Here is a 20,043-nt window from a genome sequence, read left to right as displayed (position 1 = left end):
TATTTTATATATATGAAGAAAAAATCTGTATAATAAAATAGACTAAATATATTTTATACAATATAAATTATTTATAGTAAATAAAAAATAAGATTTGTAGTAATATTTTTAAAATATTTATAAATATATATTTCATAAATATTCTTATAATATTTATAATAAATCTTTATGATCTATCAAATCTAAGGCCACAAAAATATATTTATAAAATATTCAAATAAATATAAATATTTTATAAATATTTTATAAATATTGGGCGCGCGTTTTCCAACAAGTGACACGTACGGAAGAACACAGTAATGTAACACAGTGGATTATTTTATCTCTGTTTAACATTGACAAACAACAAGGATAAAATGATTCACGGTGTTATACTAGCTGTATCCCTTGTTGGAAAACGCCCATCGTGTGCTATCTAGGATTGAAAAAATTAAATTTTTTTGAAGTGAGTTTGGGCTGCGTTCCGTTTTACGCATGATGCGCATAATGCATTGTTCATCTTTGTTTAACGTCAGACAAACAACAAAGAGGAACGATGCATTATGCGCATTATGCGTGAAACAAAACGCAGCTTTGGTAATGCAGAAATTTTTTAAAACACTCTTCTCCGGTGTATCGGTAATATAGAAATCGCGGGGGCTAGCGTCAGTAATGCAGAAATCTTCTCTGTATAGCTACTAAATATTCAGAAATGCGTACAAGAATTGTGTATCGACCGTCGGAGGTGCGATACCAAATTTTCTAGCAAATTCCATGAAATCGATTTACGCCGGTGGCCCGGTGCACGAGATTGTGGAGGAAGCCGATCAGCAACACACAATTATTTCGGAGCAGCCCGGTACGCGTGCAGCTGAGTTCGCTGAGTTCGTGCAAAACTCTCCGTCGCGCTACGCCGTACGTCCGAATACCTCTCCTTTTCGCAAACCGTACGTATATCTTCGTTCGATTTTAACATTTTCACACAATTTAACCGCAAACGAGCGGCGCATCTTGCGGAGTCATTTCCTCCGTCATTAGCATTCACGCATTAACATTTCAGTTCGAGAAGGTTCGACGTAGAAGGAAGGATCGCCAGATCCGAAATAATTGCATTATCATTGCGTGTAAACGTCGCGGCGGGAAAAGCCTTTCGATTTAATAATCACTCTTCCCTTTCGCACACAGAGAATGGCCGAGGTAGATCTGACTCCCGCACAGGACCGGGGTGTGTTGAAGGAGATTATCAAGGAGGGATCCGGAGATTTAACTCCCACGACTGGCTGCAAGGTGAAGGTCCACTACACCGGCACCTTACTGGATGGCACCAAGTTTGACTCCAGTAAGGATAAGGACAAACCATTCAAATTCAATCTTGGGACGGGCAGTGTGATCAAAGGATGGGACATTGGTGTTGCCAGCATGAAGAAGGGTGAGATCGCTATGCTGACATGTGCCCCCGAATATGCCTATGGCAGCCACGGTAGTCCACCGTTGATTCCAGCTGATGCTACGTTAAAGTTTGAAGTGAGTGAACATTTGTTGACATTCTCATGATTGTCATTGAGCAATAATTAATGGATCAAATAAAAGATTCAGATTTTATTAGAAGCAATACAAATTGCATTCCCATTTTTTAAATATATATTTTTACTTTATCAATATTCAAGTTGTACTAACCCAAATAAATTATACTAACAATCTTGTAACTTAATTATTTTTCTCTGTATTGTATTATTTAATTTATAATAATTTATATCGCTTAGATAGAAAGATTCGTGTAAATATAACATAAATGATACATAATGATCAATGTAGATGTATAATCAATGTAGACTTTAAAGTTTACAGCACAACTCTGATTTAAATTAGTAATATTTTAATATGCATATCGTATGTATATAAAATTTATTATTCATATACATATCTTTGTAGGTTGAATTACTTGATTGGTGTGGAGAAGACTTAAGTCCGGATAAAGATAAAAGCATTGAGAGATTCCAAATTGTTGCTGGTCAGAGCTATGCTAATCCGGAGGAGGGTAGCAGTGTAAAAAGTTAGTATCAGTAGATTTAATTGCCTTAGACTTGAAATATACTGTATATTCTTTATCTAATAAACTCTGTACTCTCCTTAGTACACTTGACTGGAAAGTACAATGGTCAAGTATTTGAGGATAGAGATGTAGAATTTGTCCTTGGAGAAGGAGAAGTTGTTGGAATTGTAGAAGGAGTAGAAATAGCGTTGCAGCGTTTTTTGAAGGGCGAGAAGTCTAGACTACTAATTAAAAGTAAATATGCATTTAAGAATGCAGGAAATCCAGAATATAATATTCCACCGAATGCAGACATAGAATATGAAATAGAGTTACAAAACTTTGAGAAGGTAATTGCGATTATTGAAAAAAAATTGTTTCTTAATTACTAAATGTTATTTATTATAGGAGACAAGTGTATGGTCAATGAAGCCATCGGAAAAATTAGAGCAAGCAAAGATGCAGAAAGATAAAGGAACGAAATATTTTACGTCTGATAAACTCAATTTAGCAATTAAAGCGTACCAGAAAATTTTCAAGTACTTAAACGGCGAATCAGGTTTCGAGGATGATCTCAAAAAGGAGAAAGATAGTCTTCTGATAGCAGGGCACTTAAATCTCGCTCTATGCTATTTGAAAACCAACGAGAACCTTTTGGCTAGGGACGAGTGTACCAAGGCTTTGGAGCTGGATCCGCAGAACGAAAAGGCTCTGTTTCGAAGAGGACAGGCGCACCTCGGGCTCTCATCGCCCGAGATCGCTGTCAACGATTTCCAAGAGGTTCTAAAAGTATCGCCGAAAAATACGGCCGCATCTAAACAAATTTTAATATGTAATGCTCTCATTAAGAAGCAGTTAGCTAAAGAGAAGAAACTTTACGCGAACATGTTCGATAAGTTTGCGCAGGAAGATAAACAGGTTTGTGAAAAACAATAATGTTGGCTAATAAATTTTAATCGATATTGACCTTTTTCATGTGCCGGGGTTTTTTTGTATCAATTAATGTTGGTCATTGGTGAAGTTTATTATAAACATTTAGCTATTTAAAACTAAGGATTTTACTTCTACATTGTCCAGTCACGCTTACAAACTATTATTATCATTCATGTTTTAATATTGGCTAGATATCATGCCTATAGACTCTGCATTTGTTATAAATATTATGAACGACATAAAGGCTGATTAATTTAACCCAAATAAATCTTGAAAACTTATCAATGTGTTTGCGTTGGACCATAAACCGTTAGTAATCTCACAGAAGGAGGAGCAAAAACTGAAGGAACTGCCAGATGTGATGCATGGAACTCTAGGAGAATGGGGACAAGAGGAGAGACCTGGAGGTAGAGATGCGACTGCCTTTGAAAAGGAAAATCCTAACATACTCATGCTCAACGCTAATGGTTCTGGTGAATTCAAAAACATGTAAACAATAATCCTTTCCTATATCTCTCTTTCTCTCTCTTTCTCTTTCGTTACACTGCCCCGCATAACTGCCAACAAAATGAGGTCTCAACAGTCTTTATTTTCAGTGCCTTCTAAGTATGCTACTCTGCTATCTTTTATGAAAATTGAAAATTGAATTGTATATCTTACATATATTTAAAAAAGCATATATCAAGACATTAAATGCTTATTTTATCATGTAAAATGGATCCATATATGAAATTTTCGATATTTAATGCACGATGAGTGTATTAAATAGCCAGCATAAAAATTTCTTAAACATTTTTATCTTTCAATTTCGAAAAGATGGATACAATTTGTTGAGATCTTAAAAACGTAGTTTTATTAATACGATTTTTTAAAACATGGCTACGTTCCGCATACTTCAGCGATTGTTCCAATTTTGTCAATTTTCTTCTGTTACAATAATTCTTCTGTTGCGATAATAAGTTATTGTATATCAAATTACATCATTCCAGTAATTATATAGTGCCATGGTTTATACATTACCACGTCAATCATTACTATGTACATTGTAGATTTAGAAAAAGAATAAGAATTTAGTATGTGCATACAGTCTCCATGAATAAATGTACATGGAATGAAAGTAAAATAAAATTTTTGTACATCAATAGAAAAATAAAATTGATTGTATGCACTGGTTCTATAAAAATAACTTATTAGCGATATATATTTCATTCTTGTGTCATCCGCATTGATTCGTGAATTATACACGACGTTACAAAATTAGAGAAGAACATTGAAGAATTAAATCTGACTTAATTGGTGATACTATTCCATTAGAATTAGATTTCCTTGCTGATAATTTCTGATCCATAAACGAAGAATCTTTCTCAATAAATAATGTTATATGTTTTATCTGTGTATACCATGTATTTTATATATGATAATTTTATGTAGAATATAAGTAATAGTATTGCTAGCACACAAAATAATTTTTCATCTTGGACCAACGTACAAGTTAACTAATGATAGCAAATGGACCCGGCTATCTATATGTTGACATTTTAATAGACATTTCAATAGTTGACACTTTAACTACTGAATAAATATATTGTAATTCTAATCCCAGTGGCACAGTCCATATCCGACATGTACAAAAGTATTAATTCATGAAGAATTTTAAATAATTTTTAATAGGTATGGAAACACTTTGCATTTACTTCGAAATTCATAAATATATTTATAATTCGAGTAAATTGCATATAATTGAATAAATAATTGCGGTGCCTTTTTTCATTATTAAATAGTTAAATATAGAACATAATATGAAATTCGCTAAGGCTGAAACAGCAATGTAAAAATTTTATATCGTGATCACCAGTGATCACATGCTTCGAAATATGTACGAGCAAACGTTTAACTCGAAAAGTCAGCTCCCTTAATTGTCTAGACATGTCGTCTAGACGTTCTGATATGTTATCTGCAGTATTAGTACATTATATATGTACATTATACATATACACACGCGTGTACGACCACAGGGACGGCTTTACAATCCTTCGAGCCATCATGGAGATCAGAATTTTGCATCATGTGCCGGCCGCCGAGACTGGCGTTCGTGATAAAAATCTGAATTGAGTACTTTGCTGCCACATCGCGATTTTCGTAAAAAACTATAGGAATCGTAATAGAAAATAGCGGTTCGTATTTGTGGCCCGAATACATACATACGTATAATATATATTTGTAGGGTATATTAAGTAATACTTTGAAAAAAAAAAAAAAAAATACGGCTCTTGCGATTGATTTATGATATCTTAAGAACCATACTTAAGACGGTCTTAAAATATAAAAACCGGCTATAAATCTCGGAAACATTCACAATTCCGCATAAGATTAGCCTAGTGTCGCGTGTCTTGGAGCACAGTGGAATTTCTTCGTGAACAATTATTGTCTTTATTAGAGTATGATTCGTTTTCCAATAAATTTTGGTAGGCGGGTGTGCGTCGCCCCGCGACCCTTTCGAGCGACGACGACGCTTGCATCTCCGAATACATTTATTTTCTCGACATTTTTTCCGTTTTGAAAGCGACGAGTTATCATCGAGATTCTCGGGGCGCCCCACGGATCGCACCGCCCTGGTTCAATAAGGGGAGACAAAGAAAGAGAGAGGGACGCGAAAATAGCTCTCTCTCTCTCCTTCCCTCCCTCCCTCGAGCAGCGTGTCAAATGCAGAGCTGCCAGATTTTGCCGGGTTGCCCGGCACGGTAGGCCGACGCATGCGCTTACGAGTTGAAATACAGTAACGTATCACAAATCTGTAGACTCTTGTGACTACACACTCAGGTGTGCGTGGATAAGTAGAGAGTAGAATGTTCACATAATGATAAAAAGTACACATTTTTCTGTAATTAAGAAAAATATTTTATTTGGCAAAAATACTACTGAGATATCCTCTGTACTGAGAGTACTGGGCCCGCCAAAATTAAGCGCCCATAATACACATAACTGTATTTGCCATCCATTACACATGCGCGGCTTGACCCATGGCGGGGGGTCTGGCAGCACTGGTCAAATGTGCCATGCCTGGGTATACCAGGCCCAGTGCAAGAACATCCGCGGTCACGAGTTCTCCCCAGGAGCAGAGCGTCCTCGGAGCGGAGGAAAAACGGAGGAAGAGAGAGTCGTCTGCTAGATTGTACGGCCGCCGAGAGGGTGGTTCACTTGCTGTCCGTGATGCCGAACATAATAAATGACATAAAACTGGACTTCAAGGATGTGCTACTACGCCCGAAGCGGAGCACGCTGAAGAGTCGATCGGACGTAAGTGTCGCCGTCTTTATGTAATTAGTATGTAAATCGGGATGTCGCTTCAGGAATAATTACACGCGTACCTCCGGCGGAGAGAGAGAGAGAGAGAGAGAGAGAGGCGGAGAGAGAAGGAAGTAAAAAAAAGAACATGACGTTTACTCACCGCGCAATAACGAATATCTGAACGCATATTTTCGGCGTACTTACGTACAATTTTAAATTCTATCGTTGAATGGTCGCACGTGTATACGTGCGTGTATAAATTATGATCTGTCGTCGACTTGATTACGCGCCCCATTGAATGTTCACGTGATCGCTAGTCGAAGCTCCGAATTTACGGTTCCTCTGGCACAAAACTTTCCTTATTGATTTAATTCTCACGAACACGCAACTTCCTCTCGGTTGATTCCACCGTCTTGTATCAGAGAGACAATCCTACGTTCTACACATTTCTATGAAAAAATTAATGTAAATTAAATGAGAAGTTAATGAAATTTATTGTAATATTTCTATAGTAGAAATATGCTGGCATGAGATGTATTTATTGTGAATATTAAAGCTTTTAATTTTATTTACATAAAATTATATAATTTTAATTTATTATATTTTTAATATTTAAAATTGGAGTTTGTCTTCAAAAGTTATAAAATTATATACAATAATTTTCACCAATGTGTGTACATTGAAATATACATAAAATTATAAGTTAAATATTTTAAATAAAATATAAATTAAAATATATATAATTTCGTAAAAATAAATTATATATAAATAAAATTAAACAATTTAATATTTATAAAAATAATATTAATATCCCTTCTGACTCACATTTCAGGTAGACCTCTTCAGAGAGATCACATTTCGCAATTCTAAACAAACATACAGAGGAATCCCCGTCATGGCCTCTAACATGGATACAGTCGGAACGTTTGAAATGGCAAAGGCTTTATCAAAGGTACAAAGTAATTTAACAATCCATTTCGAAATGAATATATATCAAAAGTTTGTCTTTCACTGGATTCATTATTTTTTAATAAGCCTTTTCATTTTTGTACATATATTCCCATATATTAAAAATATAAGTTAAAAATTTGTGTAACATGTTATTAGTATGTAAAATCGTATAATATATAAATAAAATCGTTTTGATATATATAATACATCGCCTTACTTATTATGAACATTCTTTTAGCATGGTCTTTTTACTACGGTTCATAAATATTATACCGCAGATGAGTGGAAAGACTTTGCCGCGCTAAATCCGGATTGCATAAAGAATGTAGCGGCCAGCTCGGGGACAGGAAACGAAGATTACGAGCGACTATCGAGCATTTTGGAAGCTGTGCCGGAGTTGTCATTTATTTGCCTAGATGTTGCGAACGGATATTCGCAACATTTTGTGGAATATGTGAGAAAAGTAAGAGCACGATATCCAAACCATACTATAATGGTAAGTGTAATCGAATATTTTGCTATCTTTAACAAAAATATCTTGATCGATGATCTTTAATCTCAATTATTATACGCTAATACCTCGTAATTAAACATAAAGATTAATTGCTGCCACTACAGGCAGGCAATGTTGTGACAGGAGAAATGGTGGAGGAACTGATACTTTCCGGAGCGGATATAATTAAAGTAGGAATTGGTCCAGGTTCCGTGTGCACGACACGGATGAAAACTGGCGTCGGTTATCCGCAATTGAGCGCCGTAATCGAATGTGCGGACGCAGCACACGGTTTAAAGGGCCATATTATCGCCGTAAATATTTATTATATTATATAAGTGATTAGTAATTAGAAGTTCATTTCTCTCTTACTCGTTTGTTTGCATTTACGTAATATTTATTACGTCATTGTTTAGGACGGCGGGTGTACTTGTCCCGGAGATTTAGCGAAAGCATTCGGTGCTGGAGCAGACTTTGTTATGGCAGGTGGAATGTTCGCGGGCCACGATGAATGTGGCGGCGAAATTATAGAAAAGAATGGAAAAAAGTTGAAGCTCTTTTACGGGATGTCTTCCAACACGGCCATGAAGAAACACGCCGGTGGTGTTGCAGACTATAGGTAGGATTGCAATAATTGTTGCACTACAAATGAAATAGATAATAGATAGTGTTAAGACAATTAAATAAATGAAGAAACATTCATACTGATTTTGCTGTGTAGATCTTCGGAGGGAAAAACTGTCGAAGTGCCTTATAGAGGTTTGGTCGAGAACACTGTGTTGGATATCCTGGGCGGCCTAAGATCCGCTTGTACTTACACAGGAGCCGAACGTTTACGTGAATTGCCACGACGAGCGACATTTATACGCTGCACACAACAATTAAATCCTATGTACGGACCACCCCCAGAAATGTAAAGCTTATAATTATAATTAAATTGTGCTCCTTAGTAAAAAGCTTAGGAAAGAAAGTTTTAACGCCAATATTTTGATCGTGTATTATTTGCTGGCAAATAATATTTATATATGGAATGAAAATGCAATCTTGTAAAATATTTACTAATGTATCGTGTAATGTTTATGTAAAACGAATAATCCTTAAGTATGCTCAAAAGTGGAAAACGTTATAGAATAATCCTTCATGCACAAATAAAGAATTTCGTTACATTAAGTGCAGTTTTGTATCATAAAGATGAAATCTTATGAATAATCATATAACAATCTATCCCATAGCAATAAATCAAGATACTTTAATTATATTTCATATTTAAACAACGAAGAGCAAAACTAACTTGCGTTTCATTCTTTTTATTAAAAAATGAATATATGTATATATTTTACAAATCTTTTATGAAATGTGCACTCTATATATCTACCTCTGTATATTATAAATTCTTATCTATTTAGTTTCTTTACAGAAATTTTATATATAAATGAAAATCTTTCGTACGTATTTTTATTTGCTTCTCTTGATCAGAGAAACTGGAAAGTTTTCTGTTGCGCCTGTCCCTGAAACATTCGCCAATATTAATTAATTATGTGCATAAAGTATAAAATATAACAAAAATATTTCAACTAATAAAGATCGAGTATATACAAAAACAATGAGGAAAATATTGTGCTATTATAATAGAACAAAATGTAATTTATGAGGTTGTAAATAGAGACAATAGAGGTTTGACAACATAATTGATTAAGATACTTGCCAACAATGTCAACATATAAAGTAGAAAACTTCCCTATTAATATACTATCGTATTTTCTATCGCAACAAATAAATTTCGATGTAGAGATTCGAAACTTACATAAATAAATCTTTGAATAAATGATATACTGCATAACAAGTTTTTGTTTTACTTACATATTTTATTATATTTTACTTAATAATTTACCATTCTAATTTTACTTAGTATAATTATTATCTATGCAAAATAATATTCAAAATATAACATGTAACTTATAACAAAAAATGTCTATATTGAAAAAAATTGCAACAATTTACAACAATTAAAGTCTCAAATATGTATGTATCCACAAAAGAAAAATTCAAAGTAATATAAAAGAAAAATTATGTAATTACAGATTTTGTTATATATTCCATTTAAAATATTCTCCAAGTATATAACAAATTTATGAACAATTTGTTATTTAAATTAGAAATATACTCAAAATAATGTCGTAGAATATACCAAATAAAAACATTAATTGTTTTATTAATAACAAGTGTTAATCCATGGAAAATGATATATAAATACTAATATAAAAAAAGTATTGTTACGTGTCTAGATACATAGTTTGTTACATTAAATATATAAGTAACAGAGCCAAACATAAATTTATATTAATTTCAAACGATCTTTTCATTTTTAACAACAAAAATTAAAAAAAAATTGTTTTTTAAAGTTATTTATACGTTGCTAAGAAAATAATTATTCACATATAAGCATAATATTAATGTAATAATATAAAGGAAATAATGTAATTTCATATTTAAAGAAATGAGTAACATTTTCTAATATTACAAACTGTAGTCGAAGATATAATTGGCTTTCAACGCTTTGTAATTTTAAACATTCATATTAAGTGGCTTGAGAAGATAATACACATTAATTAGTGATTCCTACCTAGCTTTCAATCAGAATAAAATTACTGTAACAAAATATCTTCATTAACTTCCTTTTTTCAAAGAATGAACCTAAGTTTATAAAAATTTTACTGTTTATGAATACAATTTAAAAAGTTATATTCTTAAATATTAAAGTGAAATATATTTCAAAATGTATCTCCTCTTTAGTAATTAATGTATTACTTTATACATGTTTTAGAAAAATTACATATCGTAGACGAGAAACATTAAAAACAAAATCAAGAAATATAATGGTTGCATCAATAGGGAAGCACATTGGTATACGTGTGTATGTATATACATATATGTATATACACATTACATATATGTATATATAATGGAATACAGTTTCTATAATTTAAACATTCGTATAAAATATTAATCTTCTATAAAAGACAAAATAATTTTGTTTAATTAAATCTGAGTCATTTAATATTAAAAATAAAGATTATTCAAAAAAATTATACCTAATACAATTTTTGCTAAAAAAGTTTACCAGAGAATTTACGGGAGAGATAGTTACGGTAAAAAGCTTCCCATCTTTGATATATTCTGGTATCGTATAATAAATTAATTGAAACACATAATAAAGACATACAAAAATTAGAAATATTTTACATATGACTAGTTAAGTTTTTTAATACTTAATTATTCGGAAATGAAAAGCCAATATTCTTCGTTATAAATATCATATAAAAGCACATGTAATACTGGCTAAGCAATATTTAGAATATTGTTAGTAAATTATATATTCCACATTATGAGTTATATCATATTCCGTCCGACTAATCTCCAGTTCGCAGGTCCTGATTCCTTTGTATATATGTAGATTAATGCTGAATGAAACATTTTAAACTGTAGATGTCCCATGCCACGACATATTGTAGGATGGGTCAAACCTCTCTAATTGGCTGCTCCAAATATCTAAAAATAGTATTGGTATTTCACGAGAAAGCAAAAGAAAAACCAAAGTAACATTGTATTTAACACAAGTCAGGACACTAGGACATATGCATATATAAATGTCGTATTATGCATCTTTCGTATACATAGTAGAACTTTCATGGATAATGAAAACACATGGCAGCTGTATTAATTATAGCATTTCGTAATAGTTAAGAGTTTTATAGTTCTAATAAAACATGAGTGTCTCAAGTAAATAAGTGGCTTATCAAGATATATAATAATCTAATATGGTAAATATATACTGATATATCGTTCATAACAACGCATTTATAAGAGTATAGTTTAACAAGTTTAATGACAGAAGAGAGAGAGAGAGAGAGAGAGAGAGAGAGAGAGAGAGAGAGAGAGAGAGAGAGAAAGAGAGAGAGAGAGAGAAATAGAGAGAGGATGGCAATAAAATGGTACAGATGTCGATCCCTCGTTCCACTTTCTGACCCACTGCTTCACCTGCCAGCTTCAACTTATATTACAATAATACATGTTATAGAACAAAAATACATACAATAGTATAAGTAGAACACAGACACCGTATTGAGATACTATGTTATAATATTCATTTCAATCAAATTTCATTCTCTCGATACTTTTTGTTAACTTAAACTTAGAACGATGGATATCCTATTAATATATGTATATGTATGTATATAAAAAAAAACACAAGACGTTTTATAGTATAAACAGAATATAATCGATTTTCATGACATTCTCAAAGATATATGAAGATTATGAAGCAGTCAACTATTTATGATAAAAGTTATATGGAGATATAGCAGGTATTAACCGTGCATCCCGATGGAAAGCTATCTGAAAACTATCTGAAATAAACAAATAATTATGGTAAAAAGAGATGACTCATATATAAGAAACAGATTTTATTTCAAAGGTGTAAAATATATTTTTATTCAAAGCAATCACATGAACCATGAAATTATCATAAATTTTGTTTTGCAAAGTTTAATTCAAATTCCCTGAAAGAGGTTCAATGATTATCAGTAGATAACATTTCCTTATTCTTACACCATTGATTTATAGTATGTCAGAATATCAAGCCAATATAAAAATGAGTATCAAATATCATTCAAATTAAAAAAATGGATAAATAATTAAATTATTAAATAATCAAAATGTTAAAATAAAAATAAATAATATATAAATAAAATAAAATTTAGTTTTTTTTAATATGCTAATTTTATATATTTTATTAATTATATATGACAATACTCATATTCATATTAGCTTAATATGACTGTAGCATTAAGAAAATCATATGAACTTCAACTTGTAATTATCATTACATCAGCACTATTAAATACAAATTATTGGATTTTTGTCAGTTGGAATTAAAGCTTTTGAATATAACTATAAATAAAAATAAAAATTTAACAATTTAGCATTTATAATAATTAATTTGAGCTAATAGATCGTTAAGGGGCTATATATTTAAAACTACACTTCATACAATTTTCTGTCTGCTCAATTTATATATTTTATTGAAATTTACTTACAGCTTGCCTTTCGCTCAAATGGAAGTTTAATTCTCAGAGGTGGACTGTGTGTAAGGGTAATTCTGATACCCTGTAGGGAAAGAAGGATTTTGCTGCCCTGCCTGTGGTTGAGAATTAGATCCCGCATTCGCCGCGTAATAACCAGTTGGCGCGGAACCAGCATTCATAGTCGGATAACTGCCATAAGCTTGAGGGAACGCGTTAGGCGTAGTACCTGGTGGACCAGCTGATTGCCCCTGAAGAGTTTGCATTTGTTGCTGGGCCATTTGATTTCCTTGCATTCCGAGCTGTGTAATATTGCACACAATGTTAAAATACAATAAGATAATATCAATGAGTGTTATATTTTAAGAGAAATACCTTCCCAGCCTTCATTTGAGCTTCTATCGCCTCTGCCTCTTTAATTTTACCAATGCTTCTGTAGTATTCTGCCCATTGTACGCTATAATCGGCTTGACCACCATTTTGTGCAGCGCCTGTTTGCTGTTGCTGCGGCGTCTGTTGTTGTTGTTGTTGTTGTTGTTGTTGGTTTGGTCCAGCAGAACCCGTTGTTGCTGGATTAGACTGATTTTGTGAATTGCCTAAAATAATTTATTTTACAAAATAATCGAAAAATTATGTTGCTTATCTGGTAAAGATTTTCTTTCCAGATTTCCATAAAAATTGTAAGGATTTTTACCTCCTTGCTGATTATGATCTTGCTTTCCTTGTTTCGCTTGTTGTTCGATCATATCTGCTTCTCTGTGCATGCCCAGTGATCGATAATACTCTGCCCATTGAGCGCTATAATCCGGCTGACCAGTCTGTGGATTGACTTGTACAGGAGCTTGATTAGCATTGCCTGTAAGAACAAATGTACATCGCATAACGGACAAGAAACTTACCTCCTGGCATGCTATAAGGAATTATAAAACCATACATACTTCCGTCGTTGGATTGTGGTTGATTTGGCCATGCTTGATACCCCGTATTCCAATTTGGATTGTAACCAACTGCTCCTTGTGCTCCAGCATAAGAGGAAGTAGCTGGACCCTTTAAATAATAAAAAAATTCAAATAAAAAATATTTTACCTATAAAGAAAATCATACACATATAAAACTAAACGTACCATGCCCAGCTTTTCACTAAATATTCTCTTTGCATGCTCAACTTGTTCAGGATTTCCTCGAATAATGAAAATCTTTTCATTTTCATTACTTTGATTCCTTCTATCTAATTCACAATGAGCACCTGTCTGTTGATTGATCTGTTTGATAGTCTCGCCACCTAAAATAAAAACGTTAATGTAATATAACATATTAAAAAAATAATATCATATACTTGTAATCAAGTATTGTAATCAAGAATAAAATTACTATTAAAATTTTTTAATTTATTAGATTGGTAGTTTTAATAAAATGCACATACATGTGTGCATTTAATGCATATAATGAGTAAAGTAAAAACCTTTGCCAATTATAATGCCACATTTGGAAGAAGGAACAGTAAATGTTGTTTCAATTTTATCTTGCATAGGGCCACCTTGTCGTCTATCCCAACTCCCATACTCATTTGGATTACGATTATTGCCAAAACCATTACCCCTTGGACCACCTCTGGCTCCCATGTTATTTCTACCATCATCTCTCCTCTAAAAATAAAAAACCAATATTTTCCATAATTATAAAAAATAAATAAACAATATTGGTTATAATATCGATTATAATGTTACATATATATGCCACGTAGACATACATGCATTCTAATAAATTCATAAATATATTAAAATGTACCATGACACTATCAATCAGTTCCTGAATTCGTTGACGAGCCTGTTCAACAGCTGGATGTTTCCCTGACAATAAACATTTTCTATCCCCAGGGCCATCTTCTCTTCCTTGTTGAAATTGAACTTTAGCTCCACTTTCCGCTTGTATCTTTTTTATCATATCTCCACCTTTACCAATAACGACACCAACTGCTGCTCTTGGAACAAGTACCTATATTAAATGATAACTTTTATAATAAATTTTATAAATACAGATATCTTTTTTTTCCTCTCTCCCTTTCTATACATTTAAATTCTAAACCAACAAACATTCTTAATTACATTCGCTTGTGACATAATAAAAATAATTATTAACCTCTACTCCATCACTATTTGCAGGACCATGATTGAAACTGCTATCATTAGAATAATTTCCTGATCTCTCAGTATTCCCTCTTCCTCCTCTATGAAACATTTGCATTTCTTTTTCAGCTATTAATTCATAGACTAATTGCTTCGCGTATTCAACTTTTTGAGGATCTCCTGTTATTCTACAGAGAGAAGATAAACTTTAAATAATTGTTATATTGTCTTGATAAATAAAACTAAGAGGGACAATTGTTCTTACATAAAAAGGCTACTTGTCTTACCTTAAAGGCTTTTCTTGTTCCTGAGACGGCCCTTCCTGAATAACAACCATTTTAGCTCCAGACTTCTCTTGCAGTTGCTTTATGGTTTCTCCTCCTTTTCCGATTATTAGACCAACTTTAGGACCTGGAATCATTATCTCAACAAATCCTGGATGTCCCATCATACCACCACCACCACCACCGCCACCACCACTCATATTCATTTCACCGATTCCCTCACTTCGGCTTCTTTGATTGACTATAGATAATACAAGTTCCTTTGCTCGACTGAAACACATAAAATATGGATGTACAATATCTTTTATAATTAAATTGTTTTACATGTGTCAAAAGATTTAATCAAAAGATTTAATCAATGTACAACAATGAAATTTGTTTGCAACACATAAATATGCACTAATATCTATTGTGAATCAAAATTATATATCACATTTGTAACGTATTTCTCTTTTCTAACAATTACTATCTTCCAAGAATAATAAAAGGTTTTAAAGATTTTATATCAAAATTCCATATATATGAAAATATGAAAATGCCATATACAGGTTTAATCATAAACAGAGTTTCAAATAAATAAATAAAATTTTCTTCATGTTGTGATTAACACGTCCCCATGCATATCCTATCCTCCTTCCTTCCTTTCTCTTTCTCTCCATATCCTATTAAAAGCAAAAAACTATTAGTAAAGACAAAATTATTAAATTAAAAGGTCAACTCATTAATCAATTTTCAATAGCCAGAAATTCTGAAGCTTATAGAAAGAGTCAAGTTTGAGCCCGCTATTGGCATCCAGGAGCTAAATAAAGAATTCTGTAAAACATTTCATAATTTCAATATGCAAAAGCATATATCCTACATTTGTGAAATGCATGTTAAGATGAGAAAAAATGTAGCATATATATAACATATACTGACATACAAGCTGTTATTGATCATATCCCAATCACGATTTTCTAATAAAGGATCCTAAAGCACACTGTGCAATATTATACATCGTCATAACATTGTAGTTTAATGTAAAATGATTTTTCAGTTGTTTTTGGGAAGTGATGAGATGGGGGAGTGTGATGAAAACATTTGCACTTAAACAAATTAAAATATGACAAATGTCTCTATATAAATTTAAGGAGGATAGCAGATTTGCTTGGCTTATTTATGTAACTAATTTTGGTAGAGAAATATTTTTCGCAACCCATAAGTGTAGAACTTGGATCGACAATTATATCCCATTTCAATAAAAGACAAAATGATTACATTCAAGATTGATAAAAGTAAATTATCATTCGCCATATGGACATCATATTGCATTGCATACAAAGTAGTTAAAATTAACGAAATAAGAAGGGAAAACAAGTTACTTGACAGCTTCTCGTGAACCAGTTAGCGTGCAAACACGCTCAGGCAGCCCACCGCTTTCTGGTGCCATTTGAATCTTACATCCTGTTTCGCTTTGCAATCTTGTTATCTGTTCTCCACCTCTGCCAATTACTGTAAATATATTATTATTACTTAAATTGTAATTGTATATTTCAAACATTATTTCAATTATATATCTATATATATATATATAATGCTCCTACTATTGTATCAAAACATCAATTAATATAACAAAAACAATATCCATTCTTTAATATCCAACCCCAATTAAGACAATAACAATACTTGAGCTATCAAATTTATATGGTAATATTACTTGTACATATTGTATGTGTTTTGTACATATAGGTAATCAACTGAGAGTAAGTCAGTAAGTTAAATTGTAACAGCAGATGTAATGCAATGTACAGAAAATACCATAATCTCTTTTACAATTTTACTTACTTAACCCAACCATTTTGTCAGGAACTCTGATATCTTCATTGCATATACCACCTAAATTGGAAGAAACCGGTGGCCTGGATCCTTGACCACCTGCATCTCCAAGAGAATTGCCTGCAGGTCCTCCACGAATGCCTATTAAAGGATCTGCTACTAACGATGCCATTTTCTTAGCTTCTGGTTCTAAAAACACAAAACATATACATAATATCAATACAAAATGTAATCTAAAATAAAAAATAGTCAGCTTTATTAATAAAATAGAAAAAAATCAATATGTATATCTCAAACATAATTATTATACCTGAACTATCTTCAAGAGGACGTTTTAACTTCGCATCCGGAGTATTTTTTGCACTGCCTGGATTTATCTTTGCAGCAATCTGGAAAAATTAATCAAAAATATAAAATCAAAGAAAATAATATGCTTTTAAAACTAAATTATTGTACGAGTCAGTATGAATATATTAATTAAAATTTTGTATTACACAAACATTATAAATATTGGTATAATATTTAAAATACTATACAAACATTTAAATGAAAATAGGTCAAACTGATTGTCTCCATAAAACAAAAAAAAAGCGAAAATTGAACAAAGTTACAAATCCTGTGCTCAGGTATATTTAAAAAATTTACAAATATGGATCTAGCTTGTGAAGCTTGTATGTCAGACCCAAAATCGGTTCATGCCGTATGAGATGGAACGACTCGAGAAGTAGCCGCGTCGGGACGGCCGCAAGTCATGTTACAAAGAACGTGACGCTCGGCCCGCGAAAGACGCTGCTGCTCGTCGCCGCCGTGTCCATCGAGGAGTCGCGATTTTACCTGCTTAGCGCGTTGTACTGCCGCCGCGAAGGCGGTACTCTGGCTGAAATTCTGAGGCGGAGCGACCGCTGAGTAATCACTCATATTGGTGCATGTGAAATTGTCGGCACGAATTGAGGGATTTTAATCACGTTGCTGCGTGCTGCTGCTGCTACTGGCTCGATCACCGGCGATTCAACGCTTCACCTCGCCGTTCCGAATGATGGAAGGCAGACGGAATGGAAACAGTCCGCAGACACAAGAACAGCACTCTCTGCGAAGGCGCGCGACGCCGTTAACGACGAAGGGAAAAAGTTTATGGCAGATTCACGAGTGAAAGAACCGTACTTTCACAGGAGAAACGACACGGCGCAAGCGTCTGCCGATGGGTGCGCAGCCATTTTAGTCCGGAAACTCGCGCCCTCGTTGCGATTCGTCAGTAATTAAAGACGCGGACTTTGGCTGGTATTCATAGTCGAATCTTATTTCAAGATCGTCTCAAGCAATATCTTAAGATGCTAATACAGCTCTGTGATTGGCTGATGGCATCTTAAGACGATACTTAAGATAATCTTAAATATAAGATCCGACTATGAATACTGGCCTTTATACTGATTGATTCAATTCCACGGCAAATGAAATGTGGCGGAATTGTGCCGTACGTGGCGTGGCGACGTCGAAATTGAGCGCAACATTCAAACAGATAGAAGATCAATTCTCTAATGCAGGGTCTACAATGGGAGTAGTAGTAAGGTTATAAGTAAAAACTGACCAATTATAGTTGAGTATGAAAAGGGTAGAAAGACAAGTTAGAAATACAAGCTCTATAAAAACGAAAATTCAAAGTTAAAAAAAAGACAAATTACCTTTGTCATGTCACAAACTCATAACCTTTGTATGCAGTGATGCCAATTTAGCGGTTTTCCCACTGGATCTAGTGTTTTTCAAAGTTCATCTAGCTGGAAAAATTTAAAAATGCGGATAGCGGTAATTCTAACTTTATAAAATATTTTTCTAGCTTTTTTCTAGCGGATTTTAAGTAAAAAGTTTTGTCAGAGAGAAACCTGAGAGCGGCCACCACGGTCTTTTTTATGCGACTGATATTTGATTAGCATCAGCGCTAAACATGGATATAAAACAACGATTTCACTCATTTATCAAAATAATTAATAAAGAAATCTATTCTTGGTGTGTATCCGTGCTACATAGGAGCAAACAAGATGATATCTTTACCTTCTCAATAGCACATACATTTAATACAAAATAAATAATTATGTTATTAACATTTTTTGTGCATATACAGCTCAGAACGCAATTACATTATACACATAAGCATTTTTTTGTCAAATGTTAAATGCTAGAACTTTGTTTAAACGATATGAAAGCACGGAGCTATACGAGAACTGCCGAGATTTGTCGCCAGAATTGTCACATTATTTCGAGTGTCGTACTGATTTCGCTCATATAAAATTATGTGCACAATTGTAAACGCTAGAACTCTGTTTAAAAACGATGTCAAATCACGGAGCTGTATGAGAACTACCGAGATTTGTCGCCAGAATCGTCATAACTATCCAGAACGGCACATTTTTCCGAGTGTCATGCTGATTTCGCGCATTTAAAATTATGTGCACAATTTTAAACAATAGAAATCTGTTTAAAAAAGGTATCAAAGCACAGAGCTATAAGCAACTACCGAGATTTGTCGCCAGAATTGTCATAACTATCTAGCGCGACAATTAAAATTAATTTTCGTGCTGATTTCAGCCTCTTAAAATTGTGTATACAAGTTTAAACGATAGAACTCTGTTTAAAAATTAAGGAAAAACAATGCAGAATACGAGTACTGTCGAGAATTGTCGCCAGATATCTAAAAACTATCCAGCACGACAATTAAAATTAATTTTCGTACTGATTTCAGCCTCTTAAAATTGTGTACACAAGTTTAAACGATAGAACTCTGTTTAAAAATTAAGGAAAAACAATGCAGAATACGAGTACTGCCGAGAATTATTGCCAGATATCTAAAAACTATCCAGCACGACAATTAAAATTAAATTTCGTGCTGATTTCAGCTTCTTAAAATTGTGTACACAAGATTAAACGATAGAACTCTGTTTAAAAATTAAGAAAAAACAATGCAGAATACAAGAACTGTCGAGAATTGTCGCCAGATATCTAAACACTATCCAGCACGACAATTAAAATTAATTTTCGTGCTGATTTTAGCCTCTTAAAATTGTGTACA

General features: G+C 33.0%; 3 protein-coding genes across 7 annotated transcripts; 2 read left to right on the top strand and 1 right to left on the bottom strand.

Moving 5' to 3' along the window:
* Positions 1-727: 727 nt before the first annotated feature.
* Positions 728-4,402, top strand: LOC105836698 (FK506-binding protein 59). Its single transcript, XM_036289949.1, has 6 exons — positions 728-926; positions 1,165-1,503; positions 1,912-2,032; positions 2,114-2,361; positions 2,420-2,929; positions 3,270-4,402. Exons 2-6 carry the CDS (start codon positions 1,168-1,170, stop codon positions 3,435-3,437), a joined length of 1,383 nt encoding a protein of 460 aa, XP_036145842.1. The 5' UTR covers positions 728-926; positions 1,165-1,167; the 3' UTR covers positions 3,438-4,402.
* Positions 4,403-5,642: 1,240 nt separating this feature from the next.
* LOC105836699 (GMP reductase 1) lies at positions 5,643-8,846 on the top strand. The gene is made up of 6 exons (XM_012680918.3): positions 5,643-6,241; positions 7,065-7,184; positions 7,422-7,679; positions 7,802-7,990; positions 8,093-8,295; positions 8,398-8,846. Exons 1-6 carry the CDS (start codon positions 6,155-6,157, stop codon positions 8,591-8,593), a joined length of 1,053 nt encoding a protein of 350 aa, XP_012536372.2. The 5' UTR covers positions 5,643-6,154; the 3' UTR covers positions 8,594-8,846.
* A 121-nt stretch (positions 8,847-8,967) lies between these two features.
* LOC105836696 (far upstream element-binding protein 1) lies at positions 8,968-18,203 on the bottom strand. Of its 5 annotated transcripts, none has more exons than XM_028191290.2 (14): positions 17,817-18,203; positions 17,293-17,371; positions 16,992-17,171; positions 16,529-16,658; positions 15,171-15,437; positions 14,897-15,089; positions 14,546-14,752; positions 14,220-14,403; positions 13,882-14,039; positions 13,696-13,804; positions 13,452-13,613; positions 13,133-13,353; positions 12,773-13,059; positions 8,968-9,184 (listed from the first exon to the last, which is right to left on the bottom strand). In XM_028191290.2, exons 1-13 carry the CDS (start codon positions 17,898-17,900, stop codon positions 12,799-12,801), a joined length of 2,235 nt encoding a protein of 744 aa, XP_028047091.1. In that variant the 5' UTR covers positions 17,901-18,203; the 3' UTR covers positions 8,968-9,184; positions 12,773-12,798. The 5 variants fall into 5 exon arrangements, with proteins under 5 accessions (XP_028047091.1, XP_028047090.1, XP_028047089.1 ...); XM_028191289.2 differs by lacking the exon at positions 8,968-9,184 and adding an exon at positions 9,863-11,225; XM_028191288.2 differs by lacking the exon at positions 8,968-9,184 and adding an exon at positions 11,263-12,082 and having other exon boundaries at positions 17,817-18,200.
* Between the last annotated feature and the right edge of the window lie 1,840 nt (positions 18,204-20,043).

This window comes from Monomorium pharaonis, chromosome 7, assembly GCF_013373865.1.
Source record: "Monomorium pharaonis isolate MP-MQ-018 chromosome 7, ASM1337386v2, whole genome shotgun sequence".
NCBI classification, from domain to species: domain Eukaryota; kingdom Metazoa; phylum Arthropoda; class Insecta; order Hymenoptera; family Formicidae; genus Monomorium; species Monomorium pharaonis.
The sequence above is the reverse complement of the archived record's forward strand: the minus strand, read 5'-3'. Positions and strand labels throughout refer to the sequence as shown.